The 17,440-nt window shown below is 38.6% G+C and overlaps 1 protein-coding gene across 1 annotated transcript in view; it reads left to right on the top strand.

Moving 5' to 3' along the window:
• Positions 1-17,440, top strand: part of ANO4 (anoctamin 4) — a 482,060-nt gene that overhangs the window by 258,098 nt on the left and 206,522 nt on the right. The window contains exon 9 of the mRNA XM_079935996.1: positions 9,223-9,327. Coding sequence (XP_079792122.1) covers positions 9,223-9,327 — 105 coding nt within the window. The remainder of the gene's footprint in view (positions 1-9,222; positions 9,328-17,440) is intronic.

The raw sequence follows: 17,440 nt of genomic DNA, 5'->3' as shown, positions 1-17,440 counted from the left end.
GGAGTTGGTAAAATGATGTTTTGCTGATATATTTCATTATTTTCCCAAGTAATTTCTAACACAATTCCTTTTATCTCCCTTTCCCCTTTTATGCATGATTATTTTTCCCTTATATAGATATGTATTTAAATGCTGGGACAAGTTGATTTCACAGGAGAGAAACTTTAGGATTTTGTTGTTTCCAGTGAGCTAGAACAACATGTATACATGTCATCTGTATACTGTCGTCTTATGCTATCTGTATACAGACGGTACTAAATGTTTGACAATAATATAATTACAGCCCCCCTTAAATACTCTACTGTATTCCCAACCTCAAAAACTGTTAAGCTATTTGCATTCATTATTTCATTTAATTCCATAATATCCTCATGCTGTCAGCCTTATTTTATGGTTGGGGAAACTAAGGCACAGAGAAGGCTTAAGTAACTTGCCCCAAAACACGCAGCCAGTAAGTGGCGGAGGCAGGATTCCAACTCTGGTGGTTTGATCCTCTCATTACCTTCTTCAGACAACTTGGTAGCAGTATTTCTAGCAAGTTTGTGTACCAGACCTTTGGAAAATTTAAAGCCCTGTAATAGTTCAACCCGTAGCATAAGAAGACTATATTGAGGAAGGGACCAGTTAGATTCCACTGAAAACATAGTCACCGTAACCAGTTATTTCTTTCTATATCAGTGATGCTCCACTTTGTAGCATCATTTTTGTTCTACTCTGCATTAGACCTTTGTTTTTTCATCTTCCCTTTTTCAAATTCCAGTATTATGTCAAGGCCTGATCTCAAATTAGGGAAACAGAATTAACTCAGCAAGTACCTTTCACATTCTGTTTAACGTAAGTACCAGAGGCTGTGGGGAAAAGGAGAGAAAGGGAGCAATTAAGCAGAGATTTGAAAAAAGAAAGACAGCAAAGAAAGACCTGTGTGTTGGCTGACTTGTTTCTAGTTCTGCCAAGATGAGAGTCAAGATTCAGCTCATTCTTTAGGGGAAAAAAGTAAACATATGGCTAATCTTGACCACAATAATAATCATGGGACCACCACCTTATGTTAGATGATGCTCCATTGTCTCCAGAGGGCTTCCACAAATATTTCTCCTGCATCTCACTGAGTTCTCACAGTGGTCTGTGAGGCAGAATTAGCCCTGCTTTACTGTGCCTCAGGAAATGAAATTGCTTGACGAAAAGTACAAAATTAGTCATTGATGGACCCTAGCTAAAACCCATGTCTTTAGTTTCTTACGAGTGTTTTTTCCCACTGAGCCAGTTTTTTTTCCTTGAGGGTGAAAATAGTTGAGTGTGAAATTTAGTGTTTTCTCATCACCTTATCCGGGAACAGACATTTTACTGAGAATTGTGCCCTGAAACTTCTTTATTGAACCTGAGGAATCTGGCTACTCTTCTTGAATGAATCTGAAGCTTGGATGAAAATATATATTTACTTTTCTATTTGTGAAATGGATTTTTGGTGTGGCTGGAAGATAAGATCTTCCACATGGCTTTGAGAATATGTGGGAGAAAAAGTATAAGAGCTACTTTGGGCCTCTGTTTTATTTCTCATTGCCTTGAAGGTGAATGTGGTATCTTTCTAAACTATGGTTTAGAAATAACGCTAATCATCCTTCATTTGAATCTCTTCCTCTTTAAGTGGGTGTTTTGTAAAATGTGTGATGTGAGTTTAGTAAATAGAGGGGCGCTTAGGAAAAGAAGCTGTTTTGAGCCTTGAAATGTGGGCATTGGGATCTGTGCGCCTTGCTATCATTTGCTGAGTAACAAAATGGAGTTTTCCAAAAATACATACCAAATTCTTCCCTTAGAAATGTTCACTTTTTCCCCTTTGCTGAGGGACATATGCACATATTTTGACCTATGTAGTGCATTTAGAGAGAATTTTCTGAAGAATCTTTTCACAACCATTTGAATGTACAAAGTGAGTAAAGAAAAGCTACAGAAAAGGCATCCACAGAGACAACTATTTCTGGAAAGAGTGTTGTGTTTTAATGGAATTCAGAACTGCATCTTCTGCCCAAGTCTACTTCAAATAACTTTATATTTAAGAAGCTTGGAGAGATTTAAATAAATACTAACTCAAGATCATATGACTATAACTAGTGGCCTGAGCCCTAAACCTAAACTAAGTTCTTCATCGTGGTAGATAGACGGTTAATAGTAAGCTTCTGCTCTACTGACTTAATTCCCTGAGTTAGAGATAAGAGGCCGATGCACCAGATGGACAGAGCCCTGGCTCTCAAGAGGCTTGTCGTTTTGCAAGGTCATTCTCTTTCATGCATTCATCTTAGGCCCTTCTGAAGATTTACTGTGCAAGTTAAAAGAGTAAACAACATTATAGTGATGCTGAAAGTATCATGGTTTCTACTCCGTAACCCCTCCTAATCCTGAGTTTCTCTCTTCCCTTCCTCGGCAAGAGTCACCGTTGTCATAGCAACAGAACTCAGCATCTAGGAGATTGGAAGACCCCCATGGAGCCCTGCCTACACTCCCACACAGATCCTTCCTGCCATTTAAGGCTTTGCAGCTCCGGTTTCCAGGCCCTCTTTGGAACTCTTAATGCAGGCATTCTGTATAATTTAGGAGATCACTATCTTGCCAATCCTGGGAAACATAGAAGTAATTTTGTTGAAGGTCAGCCATTACTGGCTGAAGCAGTGGGATTATTATTTCCATTTTAGACCTGAGAAACATTCACCCGCTGTTAGCTAAATATGGTTCTCCAGTAAGGACCCAGTCCAGAATTGGGTCCTTAGAACTACTCAGTGTTAATCATTTGAAGAAATGTCTTTAGCTTTGATAGTGATGGGTGTGGGTGAATCAATCTGTGTATTCCTGCTAATACAAAGCTGAGCTTTCTTCTGTAAAAGAATGCTCTTGCAAATCACTAGATTTATAGTTAAGCAACACTAATATGAAAGAGTGGGATTTGTGTGTCTTTTTACAGTAGCACGTATGAAGCATCTTCTGTTGTGAAGGTTTTTTAGCTTATGGTACACTAAATAGAGTTTGGTAAGCACTATAAATGAAGTTAAGAAACACAGATGGAAAGTTTTTCCAGAACCAGTGAAATATCCCACAAGTAAATCTAGGGTTTCCAATGTCAGATCCTCCAGAAGAATTGGGTTCATTTCCCCGCTTCCTTCCTAGAAGATTTATTGTGGACACTGGCTGATATAGGGAAAGTCTGAAAAGAAGACAGACTATACCTCCCTCCCTTCTTAATATCATTCTCCATCTTAACACTGTCTTAGGAACACTGAATTCATTCATGGGGAATTGAAAACACACTCCCAGTTTCAAAAATGGTGTCTTTGCAGCCTATTAAGTCCAAAAATATTACATGTGAGGGTTCATTTTAGATATTTATATCAAGTGTTGAAATATCACTGCTCTCTATTCTGTAAAAAATGCTGCATTTGAGAATTTGTATTAAATATACCTCTCTGGACAGGAACTACCAATTTTATTTGCAGAATATAAATTGAATGTAGACAGAAGCTTAGATAGAGCATCATTTATTATGAGGTAGTCATGGAAAATACCATTTGTCCCCTTAAGCTTACTTTACAGGGTCCTCCATCTTTTGTGTTTCATGGGGAAGTTAAGATTTGATTTGTCACACTTTCCTTTACTTGTTTCAATGTGGAGTAACTATTCCAAATTCAAACTACAGGATTTTTTTTGTTACTAAATTGTTTTTATTTAGTATAGGTCCTAAACCTGGAATTGGCCCTCATTTTGCAGAGAAGGAATATATCACTTAAAATTTTTAGTGGATCATGATGGCTTAACACTATGAACCAAATTATTTACATATGTGTAAATAATTGATAATTTTTAAAAGCGCTCAAAAAATTGTCCCTTCATTTTATAAATGAGGAAAATGAGGTTCATTATTTAATGGCTTAGGAACACAGAAAAATGGAATTTGAATCCAGGTCAGTGTAGTGTCAAAATATGCTTTTTATATCATTTTGTGTTAACTTGCAAATATAAGATCATCTGTATTTGATTGAACAAAAAAATTGAATTTTAAGTAATTTATTTAAAGCTACTATACTAAGGCAATATAATAGAAAAATTATATCAATAATAATGATTTGATGGGTGAGTGGGGGGCAAGGGGGAGTGGCAGTAATAGTAAGTTATATTGTCTTGTATCATAGCAGAAAACTATGTAACAGATATTTGATCCTTAAACAATGGGGGGAGGCGGTTAATCTGCATATAATATATAGTTGGCTCTCCCAGTCAGTGGTTCCTTCCCATCAGCGGATTCAACCACGTGCACTCTTAAGTACTGTACTATTTACTCTTGAAAAATAGTCCTGTATAAGTGCACCTATGCAGTTCAAACCCGAGTTGTTCAAGGGTCAACTGTATAAAATTGATCAAGAAACAATGGGATACACATATAGAGAGATCTAAAGGAAGTAAAAACAGAAACTCTTAAAAGTGGTTGGACTGAGGATATAGGATTGGGGTTGAAGAAGGGGTAGAGTTGTCCACTGCTGATTTTCGTTATAAGCTCTTTGGTACTTGAAGGTTTTCTTTATTATTTGACAAATTTTAAAAAGAAGGGAAGGGAAGAGCAAATGTATGATTTAGAATATGACTTTCATAGTCATCTATAGCAGCGGTCCCCAACCTTTTTGGCACCAGGGACCAGTTTCGTGAAAGACAACTTTTCCACGGGCCGGGGTCTGGTGGTTGGTTCAGGGAGTAACGCGAGCAGTGGAGAGTGGCAGATGAAGCTTCTCTCGCTCCCCCTCCACTCATCTCCGAGGTACCCGTCCTCGGCCCAGGGGTTGGGCACCCCTGATCTATAGATAACCTATCAAGATGTGTTAAAGTTGTGGACGAAAGGAAAGCTGGGACATTTTCTTAGTCAGTATCCACTGCTGTTGCTAGTAATGTGAAATTGCCGTAAAAGAGCTTTAACCGAGACACTAATATGTTCAAGGCCTTGTCCTAGGTTCTGTAGGAGACAAAAAGGTGGATGCAGTTTGGTGCCAGGCCTGCATCAACTTACAATCTAGTCAAAAGTGCTAGAGATGAGGAAGAAATCTAGGCAGGGAGGACTAGGAACTCACATTTGTCTGTGTCTACACGGTGCTAGGTAATTTTGATGGAAAACATGTACTTAAAAAAGATAAAATATAGATACAGATATGGGTTCAGTGGGTGAAAAAGGGTATTTACTTGTTAGAATCAAGAAATGCTTGAAGCACAGAGCATTTAGGAGGGGCCTTAAAAGTAGAAAGGGGGGCTTCCCTAGTGGTGCAGTGGTTGAGAGTCCGCCTGCCGATGCAGGGGACACAGGTTCGTGCCCCGGTCCGGGAAGATCCCACATGCTGTGGAGCGGCTGGGCCCGTGAGCCATGGCCGCTGAGCCTGCGCGTCTGGAGCCTGTGCTCCCCAACGGGAGGGGCCACAACAGTGAGCGGCCCGTGTACCGAAAAAAAAACAAAAAAAAAAGTAGAAAGGGATTTCTATAGACAAGAGATGGTTGGGATGGGAGAGGAATCGACATATTTGGTAACTAAGAAATTCATATTTGAAGCTTTTTTTGGTCCCTTTTGTATATAAGCATTTAGCTAAAATCCATGTACGCCAGGTACAAATCTAAAGTGAATTTTTAAGATGTTTGCTCAGCTGAAGACGTTTTATTGAATGCAAGTGCTGTTATCAGGGTTACTCTTTATCGAAACTACTTTCAGTTTTACTCATACTACAAATCACAATTAAGATTTGAATTTACTCACTCCTGTCAATCAAGTGTGAGAAAAGCTAAAGGTAAATTTGGAGATCACATGAATTTTGTTGCTATTTTTCATTTTTAGAAATTGTTCAGTAGGTTCTCCACATCTTTAGGAAATCTTTTTAGCTTCCCTCTATAATGTAACTTATTTGTTTCCTTTTCTTGGGATTGCACTTAGTTGCATGTCAATTACTGAGACCCTTCAGTTTGAAGCCATGACACCTTCACCCACTTGCCTAGTTTTTTCAGAGCTTTGTGTTTTGACTCAAAGTCAGAGACATCCGTGACCATAGGAAGAAGTCCAATTCTCAACTTTTAGAAGTCACACCAACACTACAGGATTAACAATGATTAATTAAATATCAGAAGTCCAAAGTAGACACACAACTCCTTGTATATTGAAGTTATTCAGGCTCTTTCACTTGGGCAGAACGTGCTAAGGGTGAAGATTGTCACCTTGACGGATTCATTTGAAAATATCCTTGTCCAGTGATCACTCTCCATTTAGGAAAGTGTACAGTAGTCCTTGTTTTACAGCATCCCCTACTTCGTCATCTTAGACTTTAGTGAATGACTTACTGCCGGAAATTCCAGACCCTTTTATCTTATGAAAGTATATTTTCATAAAATACACTTTTTTGGACTTTATGAAATACGTCTTATATTTCATAAAATAAATAAATTTTGTATTTCTTCTAGAGCAGAGGAAGAAAAATGCCTTATATTTTAAGGATTCTAAATGCGATCTTAATGTTTACTATGAATAGAATGTTGTATCTTGCAATTTAGATTGACTCATATAGGTTAAGAATTGTATTAATTTGGAAAAAGTTTTATTAAATTAGTTCCTTAATGGTTTAACATCTGTAGTCTTTAAGTCTTGAATCCTTAATTTTAAAAACTTAATATCCTCTACTGCCACAATCTGAATTTTTAAATAACTTTAAAATATTTTGCATATTGTGAAAAACATAGAAAAAATAAAGAATAAAACAAAATATACCCATTTCACAGATGAGAGAACTTCTGTACCTAATGCAGTATTTTCTTCCTTTTCTAGTCATATAAAATAGTGTGGTTTTTAGTGTACTTGAGATATATCTATATTTTTATCTGTATCCTTATATCCACTTTCTTCACTTTTTTCTTCCCCACGTCTTTAATATTCTTTAAAGACAGACTTTGATGACCTGAATGCCTCTTTATGTTTCTTCTTTTGTGACTTCTTATGCTCTTACCTGTCCTCTAACAAAAAATTTATTAAAAATTATGGACTTTCAGTTATGAAAAATGAGTTATTTCATAGTCATAACTACTTCCACATGAATTTATGAACTCCTGTGACAAACAGCAAGTAAATAAATTGGGCCTCTATTTATTAGACTATTTTAGAAGTCATTTGGTTTTTAGGTTATGTAATGACTTTTGTCCTGGTGTGAAGTCCTGGACTATTGTTAAGTCCAGTGAAAATTGGTAAATTGTCTTATTTCTAACAGCCTGTGTTTTTGACTGCTTGGATGTGTGATTTTAAAGACCAGTTAAGGGCATGGGTTGGTATTACATCTTTACAACTTAATAGCTTTTGGGGGCAAATTACTACTTCTTACTGCACCTCCTTTTCAAGGTTAGAGTAAAAACTAAGTGAGATAATAAAGTACATAGCACGCAGCCTGGCTGAAAAGTGGTATTGAATTTTTTTTTTTTTCCCTGTCGATGTCATTGTGAGATCTTTGGGTCTTTGGTTATTGAGCAGAACAAAGGTGACTAGCCTTAGTAGAGGCTGAAAAGCATCAAAACTTTTCCCTACCCATTCAAGGTAGCTGGCCATGGTGGAGAAAAAAGCAGATAGCTCATTTAAATTCTGGGCCAGCAGGAAGACATCTTTGTTCTGTTCCATTGAGAAGCTTAGTCTCACCGATAACTTCAGCCCTCGCAATGAGCCAACTGAATGCATGCATTTAAAAATTCACTGCTGTGTCTGCAGTGCTTAACTGTCACTTTAAATGCATGCTGGTCCCAAATAATTGACTTACGGATTCTTTCTCATTATTCAATTGGCTGGATAGTTTCTGTAGAAATGCCAGTGTTGCTATATAATAAATTATTATGGATGATAATAGTAATGGCTTCCATTTACTGAGTGCTGTGACAGCTAAGAGCTTTTCATGCATTATCTCATTTAATCCTCATGGCTACTCTGTGTGACTGTTACAATCACCCATTTCATGGATGAGGAAACTAAGATCTAGAGAGATTTGGTGTTCCCTAGTAAGAATTTGAATGCTGGTTTGTCTGCCTCTGGAATCTGAGCTTATAGCTTTACTTGTTACTCTCCTGCCTTTGTTTCATAAGTACCGCATATCCTCATAAATTCATTCCATCTACATTAGTTCAGGGCCTACTCTGCTAGACACTGTTCTAAGTGATGGATTATAGCATGCAGACAAAAGTTCCTGCCCTCCTAAGGCTCACCTTCTATTATAGTTACTTGTGTCCATTCCCCTCCCAGAATGAGTGTTCTTGTAAGATAGCAACTGTGTCATTCTTCTTGAGTTTTAGGGATGTAACTGAAATTTTATTCAAGGCTAATAATAATTCCTGGGCTTATAAAAGAATTATTTCTACAAAAATTTTGGAAGCTAGAGTGTGCCCCATTTTATTTATCAGGCGCTCTGTTTATTTTAGCACTGACGTTTAGCCCTTCCAGACTCATCAGATTGAGATGTTCTTACTGATTATTTTAAGAAGCATTCAGAGATTTATTATTATTAATGATAAAGCTACTTTTTGATATCTTGGTTTCTTTGACTTCCTTAAATGTCGTATAGGTGTGTGGAGCAGCATTAAAAAACCCTCTTTCTTTAGAACACACCAAAAATACACTGGGCAAACCTAGTACAAGGGCCTTAACTACTTCATAGAATAAATTAAAGTATTCTGGTATAATTGAAAAGTAAATGATATAACAGGGGAAGTCCAACTGTGAGAGAAAAAATTGATACCGTTTTTCTGTGATATCAGGAATATTAAATCCTTTCCTTTAAATAAATTATTACCATTTTAAGGAAGATGGTTTCATAAAGTATTAGTGGTGAATGTCCCTTTTTAGCCATGTAGAAGCTGAGAATAATTTTAAATGTCCTTGGGTGGAGGCTAGCATATTATATTCTTCACTTAGGAAATCATCCATAAATACTATGAAGTATGTGGTATTTTAATAAAGTAATTGCCTTATTTTTGCCTTGGAAATACAATTAAACCTTTTTGGTCCCATAAGGGGCAAATGGCTGGTAATGTTCCTCATTTTTTAAAAGTCATTTGTCCACGTGGGAGGATCATTGGCAAACCAGCTGGCTGTTCTTTTTAGATTTTGACATTGCTTCTCCTTGGGACCCTGATGCTGGGCTGTCTGATAACCAGTGCAAACTCCATGAATATCTTTCGTTTCTCTAGAAGGAGGTGTGGATTTGCAAAGCTACCAGCTGGATATGCAAATACTACCTGACGGGCCAAAGAGTGATGTGGACTTTTCAGAGATTCTTAATGCAATACAAGAAAGTAAGTTTCACTCCCATTTTAAATTCACCGTGAAAGGAGAAAGTGTTATAACACTTGGGAGGGGTAGTAAAACTAGAAACCTTAGATGCCAAGCTTTAAAATAAAATGATGTCTTAAAAGAGATGCTGTGTAAAATAATTTTGATACCAGAAGAGATGGTTAGTGAAATGCTGGTTTAATTTTTGAAACTGAACCACATAGCTTTGGGGTCTTCGATGAAGCCTAGTGGGAAAACTGTAGAGGGATTATAAATTCTGTATAGTTAGTATGCTATAATATTTAGTAAGTAACTGGGTATTATAATTTTTTAGATTCCTTGATTAATCATAATCAAAGAAAAATCTTTAAGAAAACAGAATACTATTCCTTCACTCAGATATCAGTAGTAAGAAGTAAATGTTGACGCAGTAAGCTGAAATCAGGGGAATTTTATTGTCCAAAATGGGTATTGGAGTCATTGATGCTGGGCCGTGACCGAGAAGTAAACTCCTCTTTTCTAAGCATTTTGATTAATCAAGGTTTACTCTTCTTCCGCTGTTTTATTGTTATACAGTTTTCACTAAGAACTTTATCATAATCAATGCATTTGCTCAGGTTAGAGATTTAGCATTGAGGTTGGGGATGCAGTATCACATACGAAGTCATCAGCATTCATGTTCTGCTGTCAGAGCTCTAATTCTAGATATGTTAGTCTTTTAATATCAAATAGTATTATGTAATATTGGATTTGAAGAGTGTAGACTGGACGAGCCTTGTATAAAGAACTACTGCAATCTTTTGCTACTTTTAGTTTTGTGACATTGCATTTCTATACAATGAAATACATATTTCTAAATTATATTTATATTTCTATATTTTCTGTGAACATTTTAAAGCATTTTAGTACTATTTATCCCCTTTTGTCATTGCACTACCCTCCTGACCTTATGGGGTAATTACTAAGTCCACTTTACAGGTAGGACAGCTCAGGGTGGGAGAAGTTAAGTGCTGACATAATAAGATAAATAATGGAGACCAGAGTGGAATGGAGAGTCTCCTACCCTTCGTTTAATTCCTTCATGAATGTACTTGGTATAGGGTTTAAACACTGAGGTGAAGGATCCTGGAATTGAAGGAGATGAGGCTACTTCTGAGAGAAATATTTTTAATGAAGACTATAAGAGGACCAACTATTTGTTCTGGGTGGGCAATCCCTTCATACTACGTTACTGAATAAAAGCGAAAAAATGTCCCCAGGAGAATAAAAATCAAATTAATAGACATTGGAAAGAAATTAACTTTTCATGGAAAGTTATAAAATTGTGTAATTACTTCCTTTGATTTGAAAGATGATAGATTATACTTTGCTGAAAGGATTTTTTTTTTAATAAATGATAAAAGCTGGCTTCTATGCAGATATAGGAGATGAACTTCGATTTTTTTAGGGCTGAATGATCTTAGGATGGGAATAAAGACGCAGATCTACTAGAGAATGGACTTGAGGACACGGGGAGGGGGAAGGGTAAGCTGGGACAAAGTGAGAGAGTGGCGTGAACATACATACACTACCAAATGTAAAACCGATAGCTAGTGAGAAGCAGCCGCATAGCACAGGGAGATCAGCTCGGTGCTTTGTGACCACCTAGAGGGGTGGGATAGAGAGGGTGAGACGGAGGGAGATGCAAGAGGGAGGAGTTATGGGGATATATGTATACGTATAGCTGATTCACTTTGTTATAAAGCAGAAACTAACACACCATTGTAAAGCAATTATACTCCAATAAAGATGTTAAAAAAACTTATCAAAAAGCTAGTAATATTGTAAAAAAAATGAACTAAATGTTCATAAGACTATTTTTATCATAGTTTTTGTGAGCACACCTTAGTAAAAACACATTTGTTTATGATGTTAACTGTTTTATAGTTTAGAATGGTGATCTCTTTATGAACAAGTAGAAGAGTACAAGTTTGTGAGAACTTAATATTTAAATTTAAAAACAAGAAAAGGGAAATATTACTTCATTTTAGAAAGCAAATCAAGTTTTATAGGTTTAAGAATTTTCCAATGTTTGAGAATTAATCTGTTTATTTTCTTGTTTAAAAAACAAGTTTTATGCTAAGTAGGTTTGGGAAGCTGTCCACACAGTCTGGGGCAACTCGTGTAAGAAAGATTTGGGCCGTTTATCTACCTTTAGAGTCTAACTAGAGATTCCAAATATGATTCAGATGTTTAACCAGTTCATTGAAATTTCTAAGTATAAAAACACATGGCTTGGTTCTTCAAGGGACTGTACCTTAGATTATTGTTTGTAGAAAGCTTTGAAAGACCAAAATATAAAAAATGTAAAAAATATAGGATTTGAACATCAGTAAAACTCCTTGTCTGCTACAAATGTTTTTATTGGGATTAGCAGGATGATGGAAAGATTTCACTGTTTCTTAGAATTTGTGGACATATATGTATGACCTTCAAGATTGAGCTAGAAGACTCTGTGTGTGTGTGTGTGTGTGTGTGTGTGTGCGCGCGTGCGTGTGTGTGCGCGCGCGTATGTGCGCGCATGTTTCAAACATTTCTTGAGTGTCTTAGCAGCTATCATAGTAAGTGCTCTCCCTTACTATCTCTTGTCATTGTTAAAACAACTGTAATTAATAGATACTATTTTCTCCATTTTAAAGGTGAATATACCTCCCCAGGCGATATGATTAATATATGATAAAGTCAATATTTCATTGTATGTCAGTCCTTGTTATGCTAAGTAAAAAGTGACATAAAAATGATTAGGAAAAAATGAACTACTTTGGATTTTTACAGTTTGATTCTTATGTTGTTACATCTGGATGCAAGAAATCCTCTACCATTCTTCTACATGGTAAAATACATTTTTTCCTATATTGCTTATGCCCTAAGTATAGCTTCATCTGTTCAAAAGAAGATGTCTCAGAATGGTTAACCGTCCATAAGTTGTTTTTCAACTTCCCCCGTATCAGATGTATGGCTTATAGGAAGGAAAGAGTTATTTTATCCATCCATTCATGTATCCATCTCACCTGTCATATGCCAGGTACGGTACTAGGCATAACTCTTTAAAGCAGTGGTGAACGTTTTGGTGCACAGTTGGATTCAGGAAAAACTTTGTCTTATTGTTCAGAGTGAAAGCAACCCATTTGCTTTCTAGGAGAAAAGCCTTTATATGTGGCAGTCTAATGTAAGGGGATACTTGTGTTTGGGTGTGTGTGTATTGTTTCCTTCATGTTTTTTTTCCCTCCCTTTCTATTCTCATCCCAAGTTAGCAGCCAGGTCTCTTCAATGCCTTTGTTTCAGCAGAGTTTTTTGTTTGTTTTTTTTTTAAGTAAGTTTATTTATTTATTTATTTGCTTGTTTTTGGGTGCATTGGGTCTTCTTGCTGTGTGCGGGCTATACTTCATTGTGGTTCCCGGGCTTCTCATTGTGGTGGCTTCTCTTGTTGCGGAGCGCAGGCTCTAGGTGCGTGGGCTTCAGTAGTTGTGGCATGTGTGCTCAGTAGTTGTGGCTTGCGGGCTTCAGAGCTCAGGCTCAGTAGTTGTGGGTCATGGGTTTAGTTGCTCCGCGGCATGTTGGATTTTCCCAGACCAGAGCTTGAACCCATGTCCCCTGCATTGGCAGGCGGATCCTTAACCACTGCGCCACCAGGGAAGCCCTCTGCAGAGTTTTGTGTTGCCTGAAGTTCCTGCCTCTTGTTCTCTGAAAGTCTGAGCTCCTGAGTGCCTGATGCTTAGATAGGAGAAGAAGAGAGAGAGAGAGAGAGAAATAGACAGGAGGAATGTCCTAAGACAGGCTTCCTTGGAGTGTCCTGCAGTGGTAGCATGGCTTCTTGTAGGTGGGTGGGAAGAGAGGGAGTGGTTGTGTTGTGTGCCTGTGGGGCCTGTGCCTGGGCCACCTGAACTGCCAGCCATGGCTGAGATTCTGCAGCCTGAGGAAGGAACAGATCCTTCAGCATTCAGGGAACTTTGGAGGCTCTGTGAAGGCAGCAGTCTCATCTTCCTGTTTCTTTGTTGTATACCCAGTTCCTTGAGCAGAGTATGGAGTATAGTAGCTGCTCAGTAAATTTTGTTAATGCATGAGTGAGTGAATTCCACTGTAGACTCACAAAGCGGGCAGCTCAGCAGTAGCCAGTGGAGCAGCTTGGAGACCAGAGTAGTTTGCAAAACCTCTAGAACCTTTGTGCAGCTCTGGATATGTGAGGTAGAGGAGTGGGAATGTCAGCAATAACTGAAATGAAACTGTCTGCTGCAGATGGGTTGGTTGTATCCTCAGATGGGAAACCTGTGGATATAGAGGGCCAACTGTATAGACTCTGGGGACTCCTGAGCGGCATTCATACCCTGCAGACTTTATTGTGATGTAGCCCATTAGGTTCTAATGGACTAGGGAACGAGAGAGAGCAAATAGCAAAGTATTTGGAAGGAGAACTGGGAGGTTGGAAGGATTATTGGATGATTGTTACGCTATAGTCCGACCCTTTGTGCCTGCAATGCCCCTAAGCGATCCTATAGCTGTTCCCACGTTGGTGGTGCTCTTGCTTCTGTGGGTGATGAGACTTAGTCATTTCTCAGTGACATCCAGTGAGTCGTTTTGAATCCAGTGTCTTGAGCCCTGATTTCCCATTGTATTTTTTTTTTCAGTACGCGGGCCTCTCACTGTTGTGGCCCCTCGCGTTGCCTCTCCCACAGCCTCCGGACACGCAGGCTCAGCGGCCATGGCTCACGGGCACAGCCGCTCCGCGGCATGCGGGATCTTCCCGGACCGGGGCACGAACCCACGTCCCCTGCATCGGCAGGCGGACTCTCAATCACTGCGCCACCAGGGAAGCCCTCCCATTGTATTTTTAATTCACATGGCTATGCTGTTTCAAAGGGGAAGATGGGGGAGAGGGAGGAACTGACATCAGTTGAACATCTTGTCTGGCAACTCTGTGGTTGACTTTTTACCTGTATTATTTTATTTAGTCTTAAACTCTCTTTGCCTTAATTTCCACATCTATAAAAGGGAGGTAGTTATAGAAAATCTGTGCAAAACCCTTAGTGCCTGGCACACGGTAAGCGCTGTGGACGTGTTGGCGGCCACCTTCTCTTCATTCCTCACAACAATCCTCTCTGGTACGTTGTATTATCCCCACTTAAAAGGTAAAGAAATTAAAGCTTGAACAAGTTAAAGCACCCAATCTAATAGTAAGTGGGAGGACTAGTGTTTGAACCCAGGTTTGTCTACATCCAAAGCTCACGCTCTTTCCAGAGAAGGGACAATTATGGTCAGTAGACTTTTAGGGTTTTTAATGCACAACATCACTGATCTTGCTTCTAGTTGTGAGAAGGGAACCGAGACTACTGAGCAAAGTTTGCATCAGGTATACAGTCCTTCTCTATGTCGTTCCCAGTGCTGGAAGAGGTGCCGTCATTAGCTGCCTTGTTGCAGAAGTGGCCAAGGTGTCTGTCTTCTCTTTAGAATGGAGCAGTTGCAGGAGAAGCTCCTCTTAAGAAACACGCTGTCTTGGGCACGAGTTAATGATCTCGGCCCCTTTGCAGAGTGTGTTGTGGGCACCCCATGCCGTCGTGTATGCTCTGTAATTTTATAAACAGCATCCTTCCCAACCACACATCTTTAAAAAACTCATGACTTGTTTTTTTTAAAGGCACATTTTGAATCTTACAGCATTTGAGTTACCTTCCCACGGCAGAAGAAAAGTGCCTGCTCTCACATCTGTAACCATTAGAACCCCAGCTTGCTTGTCCCAGTTTTTCTTTGGGGAAATGTTAACGTACCCATTTAATTGTTGCCATAACACACTAGCAGAGGTCTCCAAACTTTTTAAAGTTGGAATCTGTCTTTCCCCCCCATATATTTTTATATATAATATCAATAATATTGATATTATGTAATATAAATATATAATTAGAATATAATTATATATTATATTATCACATATAATATCTGTGTAAGACAGATAACTGAGCTGCTTGGAGTAGGTAGGGGTAAACGGTGTAGGACTTTGCGCAGTTTCCTTTTTGGCCTCCATGGCCCCTGAAGTTCCTCAAAAGAATCCTGGGGTTCCCAGGAGCACACTTTGAAAACCACTGACCTATTAGAAAGGAATAAAGCCAGCTAAGGAAGGATTTGTGTCCTTTCCAATTATTTATTTTGAGTTTTCTAAATTAGGCTTACTTTTTCTTCTTCTTGGTCCACCAGGCAGTCTCTGCCTTAGGGACGTCATCAGATTCATTTGAAGAGCAGAGGGTCCTAGAGGGACCCTCTTTCTCTTTTCTCTTTGAACTTCTAGAGGGTCCTAGTCTTGCTAGTGCCATATAAATGCTAAGCAGTGTTTGGTTCTTAAAATCCCAGCCTAAGGTGCTCAAAGCTGTGCTAAGGCTCTGTGTTTTCCTGAATTTTTAAAAAACATTTAATTTGATCTATTTGTTAAATTTGTAAAAGTGTCAGACTTGTCGGGCTACAGATGTAAAGTCTAGCTTTATTCAGATAAATGTTAAAACTGTGACAGTTGTTTGCTGGTTAAATGACTTCCTGTTCTTGAAAGTCAAACATGATTTAAGAACAGTAGAATGCTTTCCACAAAACCAAGGAGTCAGCTAGAAATAGCCTGGATTCGGGAGTCAGTCCTGGGTTCAGGTTCATCTCTGTCACTTATGAGCTGTGTGACCATACTTAGCACCTCTGAACCTGGCTTCTTTCTCGTACTGCCTGTCTCCTAAGGTGTTCTGAGGCTGAAAGGAGAAAACAAGCCTCACAGTCCTTCACACCTGGTTGGCTCTGAATAAATTGTCGTCCTTTCCCACTTTCTTCCTGTTTAACTCGGAATCCAAGAGAAAAACGGATTCTTTCAAGCAACGGCACTGAGATAATTAGAATAAGAAGAAAATGACAATTGATATCATCTTAAACCAGCTTTTATTTTAAATGAGCATTGAGCACCTCTTGTTTGCTAGCCAGCCCTTGGGTCAAATTTGGAGCTGCCTTGGGCCTTACCTGAAAGGGACCCTAAATGTAAAGGTGAACTGGTTATAAAACAGCCAGGTAAGTGTTTAAACTGAGACATGAACAATCCTTTTTCTTTTTTTTTTTCATTTTCTAATGAGGCTTTGAGGTCAATATGTAATACCTTCAGAATTCTGCGCATCAGATGTAATAATTTGGAACTCGGGATAAAAATAGTGTAATGAATTGGCACGCTGGAGGACAAATATAGATACTTGGATTATACTGCACAGCCCTTTCATGTCTTCTTCAGTGACCTATCATTTCACTTTATTTTCTCTGCACCAGAAAATACTGAGATTAAAGTACTCCTGAACTATAATGCCAAGGTGGGGTTATTTTTTAAAAAGAGCAGGGAGTCGAACGATTTGATTTTTTGGAATTTATTTTTTACTCTTTTAGACTGTTTCTAAAACAGTCTAAACATTTGCGATTTGTTTTTTTGTTGCCTTTATAGCACTGCTTCCTCAATTTCATCCTCTTGTCTGGAAGTACAAGGCTTCCCACTCATGTCTTGGTCATGTTTATACCTCCCGCACCTAAACTAAATGTTGGTTTAATGAACAAGTGACAGAAGAGAATCAGTTCACTTGTTTGTTTGAGCCCTTGCGGTATATTTGCAGTCTCTTTTCCCAAGAGAATCGAATAATCGCTAACATCCCCAATGATTTTCACTGAAGGAATAATGGAAATAATTGCAGATATTTGATGAGTAGATTCAGTACTCTGGCGGCAAATTTGCCTTCCCACACAGGAAGAATGTCAGCATCTCCTGCTTCCTGGCCCTCTGCCTTCTCTGTTCTGCCTCCGTTCTGGGAGAGTATCACAAGCCAGCCCTCAGAAATCTCTTTTCTATGCTGAGTTTGTGGCTTTACTCAGAGGCTGTAGCTGAATTTTGGTCTCCCAGGCAATTTGAGTTTCTTGACCCTTGTTCAGTTGTTAAATGTGATTCCCTGCTGTTTAGTTCCTGGGTCTCTTTAGGCTGAGTGCCTGCTTTTTGCAAAAGAGAATCATTTGGGAATCTCTCTTGCTTTCCCAAATGCATGGTACCCACCTACTGGGACCCATGTTAACTGCCAAGTTTTCTTCACACAGCCCTTCCTGAGT

The sequence above is a fragment of the Stenella coeruleoalba genome (genome assembly GCF_951394435.1).
Source record: "Stenella coeruleoalba genome assembly, chromosome: 11".
In the NCBI taxonomy this organism is placed as follows: domain Eukaryota; kingdom Metazoa; phylum Chordata; class Mammalia; order Artiodactyla; family Delphinidae; genus Stenella; species Stenella coeruleoalba.
This window is presented reverse-complemented; position numbering and strand designations above follow the sequence as displayed.